Below are 8449 nucleotides of genomic sequence, written 5' to 3' on the forward strand. Positions count from 1 at the left end.
CCTGCCACACTTCCTTTTAGTCGGAATTGCAGTTATTTCAATTATCAGTAAAATGTACATTAAACTGTAAACTGATAGCAGCTAAGTTACTGAAAGAAGCAACTAAATCAACTCCAATCTCAATTTATTGTTTACGAATAAAATACCAAAGTTGAACTAACAACAGACCTAAAACATATTCCCTACTTAAAATACAGTATATATTCTTTAATGACATCGGAAGACTTTTTGGAAGTAGAAAAAAAAAATCTACACGTCAAGTGTCAAAACAAAACTCCTGAGAATCTCAGCATAAAACTACAACCCCTTTTAGATCAGAAACATGAGTAGCATTAAGCAACAAAAAAACCTGTCTACTGAAACCACTTTTAGACATAAAATGGTTTGTGGAAATGTAGGCTTTGGCTACATTTCCGGAGGAGAGGAAGCAGAGAATGCAACCAAATTAAGAGCAGTTTATGGACAATTTCAACTACTTGGACAAATTAAAATTGTACAGTGTTGAAAGAGAAAAGGGAGACCTCCTTTTGTCTTCTGACACATTAAAAAAAACCAACCAAAACCAATGATTTTCATTACTACAGGGAAAGGAAACTAAGAAATGTAATACAGCTTCTGTTTATCCAGTTTTACACTTCGTCTGTTTCTGGGGGAGGGGGGAAAAACACACAAACTTGTATTTCATTTTTTTTATATAATGCTTTTTAGTCCAACAAAACCAAACAAGCTTCACTGCTCAACAGTGGCTCTTAGCGTTCTCTTACGTATGTCCCAGCTCGAAAAAGTTAAACACACACTAGAGTTTCTCTGCAGAAGCTACCAGACAAAAACATTTAAATCATATTTCACATTTAAGGTGTAATGCAACCAATCATATTTACAACATTAACGCTATCAGCAAGTATAAAAAATATGAAATGTCTTACCCGTGAATAGGAATACTGAGAAGCCTTTCCATGTTAGAAAGAATTATTTTTATAGTCTCTGGATCACGATTTGATCCCAATTCTGTTACTAGAAGGGATTTGGTAATGTCTAGAAAAGAAAGAAAACCTCACTTTTAGAACAGCACAACTTACATAGTAACAGTAATTAGCAGAGTTTACTTCACTACTTTCTTACAAGACTGAATAATGGGTACATTAATATAAATATTGCACATATTGAATGTATAAAAATCTCTTTTTGCATGGAAAATAGCAGGGAAAAAATACAACAAACAAAGCATGATATGGTTCAACTGTGCATATACATTAATGAGTGCCATTAGTAAATAAAATTCTATTGCTACAAAATTAAGAACAGTCCTCAGATCTTTAAAGGTTTCACTTTAAGTGTGGATTTTACTTTAGAAAAGGTAGCAAGTCTACAAGCGTGATACTGATTTAAATCACTAGTTCACACCAGGAAGTAGTTAATTGTTTGGTAGATTTGTTGCAGACTCTAAAGAACAATCACACAAGGATTACAGACATACAAGTAATTAAAACCAAAAAACCACAACACACAGGGAATAAAATCTTCAATTGCTGAGTTCTGATTCCGCAAAGATCAGAAGCATACTATATGCATCAAAGAAACATATGCTATGTTTCTCAAAGCCAAACAGTCCATGGCCAAAACCAGCCTCTTTGCAAAACAAAGCTAAGCTATGCCCTGAGCCAAGAAACAGGAACATATCCAGGTCTAAAACTGTTGATGCCTCATTTGTTGATGTTCATTTTGTTGATCTGAAAATAAATGTAATTACAAGAAATAAGCTACTCAGTCCAGATTACCTTTTTGGCCTGATACTTGAAGTTTCTGACCATTGCAAAATGCACCTTTTCCTTTTCTGGCAGTATACATCTTGTCTTCTACACAACTATACACAATTCCAAACTCTATCTGCAAGAAAAAGTAAGAGTACCTTGGCATTTTTTTCCCTTTCTTCCTATTTACTGTGAAAATATATATCTTAGTTATAGTTAGCAACAAGAAATTAATTTGGTTTTGATTTACTAGATATGAAGTAATAAAAAGTATACCTTTTTGTTTACAACAAAGCCAATTGAAACTGCCACAAATGGAAACCTACAAAACAAAACATTTCACTAATTTACAGTGAGATACTATGCTTCTTTCATTACCATGCTTACTTTTAATAAAAATAATGTTCAGTTAAAAGTAATGTATATTTAAAAAAAAAACAACAAAAAAACCAACCACCAAACTTGGACTATATAGGAAATATAGCGCAGTTTGCTATGAAAATAGACCAAACACCACCAATTACCATTTAAAATACACGCTATTCCACCTACTGAAACTAAGCCTGTTACAGCTTAGGGACTGTCATCCCTGTTACAACTCTTACTAGCTCAGGGACTGACATTTTATAGCCAAAGAATACAAGCAAGCCTCTGTGCTACTAACCATAAGGAACAAGCTGGCCAAAACGGTCTTGCCAAAAAATGCAGATCACCTTTTCCTCCACCTCCACATTCTCCACCAAAGCAATGAGAAAGACAGATATTGAAGCGAGAAGAAAGGGTGCAGGGGAAGAGTAAAGGCAGTGGGACTATATGGGACAAGGTGCACTGCATCTTAGCCTAAGTTTTTAACAATGAACCATTTATTATTTTTACTCTTCAAAATTTGCAGTTCCAAAACATTTGCTCTAATAACTAACTGCAAAAAAATACAGACTTCTAAGTCTGTAAATGCAGCAGAATAGGTTATTTTCTTATAGCTTTTGAATACATTATTTAGCAGGATTCTGCAGCTGTTTAAAGCTGTGGTGTACACAGTGGCAGTCATTTCAAAATTGGAGTCAAGTACACTCAGAAAAAACTCATCAGGGCCAAAATATATCATGGTTTAGACAGAACGAATAGGGAGTCAGCATTACACAGAAAGCCCCTTCCTCATCCTGGTGCAAAATACCACAATTACTGGTAATATTTTGCTTTCTTTCATGGTAGCAGCTCCTAGATCTCAATGAATTTGAAATTTAGCAATCAGCAATAGAAGCTCCTCTGAAGATGCTGCAACTCCTAATTATGAGTCTTGCTGCTTTACTGTTAAAAACTGCCCACCTGTGTTTGGCACCTGTGCTAAAGGCTGCTGACCCCTGCTATGTAGTACAGGCCTCTCATGAAACAACTGCTGTTGGTTCCAGAGGAAGACTATTACAGTTCTTACAGAAATACTAAAATGATTACAAAAAAATGTCCCATAGCTCTTAATAAATCAAAATAACAACTTGTAACTATTAACAAGTTATAATATCTCTTTTAAAGCAATTTAAAAGTGAGAAAAACCTTACTTTCATAGAACTGGAGAAAGAAAAAAAGGCTGAAGTTGCTAACAAAGAAATGAAAGGTGGACCTGTGTACGAAGTTGGTAGTTCCATCAATAGGGTCTATAATCCATGTGGGGTTATCTGTCAAAATGCTGCCCTCTCCAGCTGCAACAGATTCTTCTCCAATGAAGCTAGAGCAGCAAACACATTTAAAAGATACAAAGAAATTAAAATGTCTGAATTGCAACACTGCCCTTGAAAGTAAAGTTCTTAAAGTGAGATGCAGGTTTTTGTATCACCAGCGATCAAATGTAAAAAGCTGAGAAACACGCAATTTTATCTGGAAAGCACCAACCGCATCTGACCAAGCTTGCATCAATATTTATGATGTCAGAGATAAGCACAGTATGCAGGGAAGAGAACTTTACATTTTAATATCCATTACTGAAATTCAGCAGAACATTAAAGTTTTCATCATTTTTTTCCAGTAACAGCATCATCAAATTTTGGTCAGAGTATCTGCAGCTACTTACACCTTTCAGTTTATTTGTGCTATAAAACACTACTCTTTAGCTTGTGTTTTAACTGAAGAATGCCTTTGTGGTCATACACATCTAGTTAGACCACTGCAGTAACAGTTAAATTTGCAGTCTGATTTCAGTCCAAGTATGACAGAAAGTTGTTAAGTCTCAAAACTGTTTAGTTTTACAAGGATTACAAAACGATAAAGTGGTAAAGGGATGAAATCCAAACCAGAGCTCCTCCTGAAGACAGCAGAGTACATGCTCAACCCAAAGGCCACACAAGGCACAGTGCTGCAGGAACCCAGATTTCACAGTTTTAGCTGCACATGAAAGCGTTTATTTTCAACTGCAAAATTACTGGGATGAGTCTAAGTGGGTGGAATTCTTTTCTGTGCCTTTTGCATGTTTTTAAATTTATCACGTATTACTCAACCTATGAAAAGTATGCAAACACATGGTTTCCTCCATAAACATGTAAAATCAGAACTGCTGATAGTAAACAAATAAGGTCCATGTAATATTGATTAGGGGTTTTATGATTAGCTGTGGAAGTGAAGATGATTGCTCAGAAAGAAACAGCATGTGACAGACCTTCACAAAGATAAGGGAGACTGAATAGTTATTTAGGTGGATAAGTCATGAGAAGTTCAACACCAGTATGTCTAACGTGGTATCAATTATGTAACATAAAAAGAAACTAAGATATCCTAAAATTTTTATCATTTATCAGTATCACAGGAACTGTTATGTCAAGGCCATTCCACAAGTCTGTATGCTTACACTAATTTAACTGGGTTACTGAAATTTTGCATCACCTCAGTTTCAAATCTATGTATATTTACTACATTTCACATATACAGCTACAGTAATAAAGTCTTGAAGAAAATGTAAGAAAAATTAGCAAACCCACTTTAGGGAAACTGTATTAAACTTCAGTCATTATGTCAAAATGAGAGAGAAAGTCCCATATATGGCAGTCCTGAGGTAACAGCTGCACTTGATCTTTTCCAACCTAGTTGATTCTATGATTCTATGTAAGTAAAAGTAAGTGAAATACACACAATTAACCCTTCAAGAAGGGGAAGGAATTAAAAAAAATACCAGTATTTTGCATGACAGACTTAAAGAATCAGAAGATCCTGTCTTCTTTTAAGAACATTTGATGTTCTTAAACTGTATGAGATTTCCCAAAGGCACACACGGTACCATGGGACCCATCCTGCACAGACAGCAAAGGCATGTTAACTTCAACAGCCAAGAGGAATCAAGAAATTCGGGTTTCAGGTATCTTGGGGCCACCGTTGATTCTCCAACATGAATGTATTTACAGCTAGCTCAAGTGTAAGTGACTGTCAGCATGTACCTTGAGCAAGGCTAACCTCCTGTCAGTAGACCCTGGGGACACCTTGTTTTTATACTACTGCCCTGGGCAAAACATCAGCCCACACCTACTCTAAAATACTTAAAATAATGAGGGTAAGAGAGACTTCTGAAACTTTCCAGCACACCAATCATAATGAAATTTAACAAGCAAAATCATAAACTTTCAATTTTCTTCTTCCAGACACCTCTCCCCTTCTCCTATCAAAACTGCATTGATAAGAAGCTGTACCTGTGAGAAGGATACTTTTCTTTTATCAAAGAAATAATGAAGTTTTCTACTTTTTGATCAGTTTCTGTCACGAGATCTACTGGTGAACTTTTAGTCATAACAGATATTTCTTCTTTGAGTGCTCCACGGATTATCTGTTAAAAAAAACAAGAAAAAAAAGAATTTATGGAAATACTAATTTTCCTAAAAATCTGAGCATCATTTTTACTGTAATTTTCTATACTGCACATGCAAAACAAACACAAGCAGTGTCAAAACCTGGATTTAATTGCAGGAGCAGGGGCTTACCCTTCCATCTATCTCCAGTCCCTACTAAGCACAAACTTTTATGTGACCTTAAATTTGAATACTACATAAAGATCTACTGGTACATAAAACCAAATTCCATTTTGTTAGGACAAGTTTTAGATTTATAAACTTAAGTACTAGGGTTGAATCAAACACTTAAGCCTAAGCTTAAGTCAGCTATTTTTAGCCAGACTCTCCATTTATGATCTTACTACTATCAGAATCAGCTTAAGCAAGAATCCACGCCTCACAGCCCACAGAAGTATTTTATTATAACACAGAAAGATTTTTCTGAGGGAAGACTTTAATGAGGTCATTGCAGGAACAATGTTCTGCAGATTCTGCAGCTCCAGGGGACAGAATCAGTACATGTGCCATCTTGTCTGGCTGCAACAGCATTCACATGTAGGAAGCAGAACTACCAAGAACCGAACATTTGGTAACTACTCTTACGCTGAAGCTCTGCCAAGATGTGCAAACTCTTTCTTGTTCTAAGCCCTCTTAGATCACAAGGGGGTCAAGTATCACACAGCAAGGGATGCTTCTTATTTATAGAAGAAAAGCAATCTTCACATAGAGAACATGATATGGTATCTGGTGCCAATAACAAGCCACTGTATAAAACTGATTAGGGTGTTCACAACAAAGTCTGTCAACAGCTTTCAGGTGGTAAAGTAGACAGATGCAGAGTAAGGGGAAAATCAGAGATCCTCTTTGTTTACCACAATTCAGAATTTTTTTTTAAAACAAATTTAAGGAATAAAAAGATACTGCTTAGTCTTTAAGCAGACTCCACTCCAAAGAAAAGTGCAAAGTTGTTTTCTTAAATTAACCAAGCTGTAAACATGAAATACACTCCAATCTTGAGCATCACTGAACAATTCTGCTAGTTTATGTTTTTTTGACAAAATACTGCTGAGAAGAATACCTAACATTAAACTCCTTCAAAATATATACTTTAGGCTCTATAAAAAATTTTATTTGTAAATAGTTTATACTTACCTCCCCAGCTTTCCTTGCTAAGCCAACCGCATAATCCATACATTCTTGCCAAGGATCTGCCATCTTCTTTAGATATATAACCTACCAAAAGGAAAGATTAACACAAAAATTACAGCTGATTCTGATTTTTTTTTTTTTAAACAAATCCTCATTTTCTACTCCTGCTGTTCTGGACTGCACTGTTTTCTCCTTGCTGAAATACGGAATTTTGTTCTAGCTTTACTCTGAAAAAAAAACAAACAAACAACCCAAACCTAGATAGTATTAAAAGCTTAGTATAACTTAACAGAACTTTTTTTTCCCCTCCACATTTTGTGGTTAACAAAAAAGGTGAAACAAAAACGCTAACAAGTACAGAGCCTCAGTCTTGAAAGATACATGAATATACAAGATTCCACATTTAGACACTGACCTCAATGTACATGAAAGCTCTTAAAAGCAATAGTGTGGGTACACGCAAGCATATTCTCAAACACAGTGTACAGTTCAAGGTCTTTTTGATTAAAAATATTATAATCTTCACTGTAATTCATTGCAGAGACTGGTCACATATAGCTTTATATATTTTTAAGTATGGTTTAAATGACTTTGAATATCTTAAATTAAAAAGTGATAATCTCAAACCCAAAATCCAGCCTTTCTGTATTTTAGTCCTCCAGGCTTTGTTCTAGGGGTTTATTCCAAACACAAATATGAAATGGGTTTGATTCTACATGAGAAAGTTACAAGATCCCACAGTCATTTAGAAGTATCTTCTATAATCTTAAGTATTAATAGACCATAAATTCATTCAATGTCACAATTCAATTCAGCGGCAAAATCAATGTCTTCTGAACTGCGGAAGTAATTTTTGAGTCATTTTTGGAAGTTTCATTTTTGAGCCCTAGCCCTTTCAAAAACCTTTTGGTTATTACCTAAGTCATTCAGTCTTTAAGTGATGACCTGGATAACTGTTTTGTAACACTTGCAGATTCACAAAGATTATACAAATGATCATAAAAACCCCCTGCACTGAAACCATATAAAAAACACTGTGTAACTAACATCATCCATGAGTCCCCAGCCCTGATCTAATAATGGGCATTGTCTCTTTCAGCCTTGGTCCTAAACAGGTAGAGGTGGCTACAAAAGCCAGGTAACATGCAAAGGGTATGACGCTTCAGTTCTGTTGATAATGTTCTTGCCATAGCCTTTAAAGCATAGGTTGTTACATAAACACAGACATAACTTGTCAGAACACGGAACTGGGTATAACAGCTCTATATAAAGTTACCAAGTTATCCATAAAAGACTGGTAGTACTAGTGGAACCTTAAGTACACCGACACCCAGTACAACGACACAGACTCATACAGCACCGGAAAAACAAGTAATTTACACCTGAAACCTCACCAAATCAGCAACTGCAGAACGCGTATAAATACCAGTGCTGAACTGACTAGCAGAAGAGCCTTTTCGGCCCCCCAGGCTTAGTTTTGTCTTCTCTGGATGCCCCGTGACGAGTTCGTCCCACAAATTCAGGGCGCGCATTCAGCGCAGAGGTTTGGATCCCGACATACAGGTTTGGACCCTGGCCCGGAAGGGTTGAATATCGGCCCGCATCGCCCGCCCGAGGTGAGAGTACCTCCCGCCCCGTGGCCGTGTAGCCCCGGCCCGAGCGACGGCAGGGCCACACGGCTCCCGGGGCAGCAGCGCAGCCCCCTCACGGCACCCCGAAATGGCGGCTGAGGGAGGAAAGAAG

General features: G+C 36.5%; 1 protein-coding gene across 1 annotated transcript; it reads right to left on the reverse strand.

Annotated features, from left to right (window-relative positions):
- Positions 1–926: 926 nt before the first annotated feature.
- Positions 927–6772, reverse strand: IMPA1 (inositol(myo)-1(or 4)-monophosphatase 1; the record flags this gene model as incomplete). Its single annotated transcript, XM_010018821.1, has 6 exons — positions 6710–6772; positions 5420–5553; positions 3370–3474; positions 2028–2073; positions 1779–1887; positions 927–1035 (listed from the first exon to the last, which is right to left on the reverse strand). Coding segments are annotated over exons 1-6 (566 nt in total), but the record flags the coding sequence as incomplete, so codon positions are not given.
- Between the last annotated feature and the right edge of the window lie 1677 nt (positions 6773–8449).

Source organism: Nestor notabilis, unplaced genomic scaffold (assembly GCF_000696875.1).
Source record: "Nestor notabilis isolate BGI_N333 unplaced genomic scaffold, ASM69687v1 Scaffold31117, whole genome shotgun sequence".
In the NCBI taxonomy this organism is placed as follows: Eukaryota; Metazoa; Chordata; class Aves; order Psittaciformes; family Psittacidae; genus Nestor; species Nestor notabilis.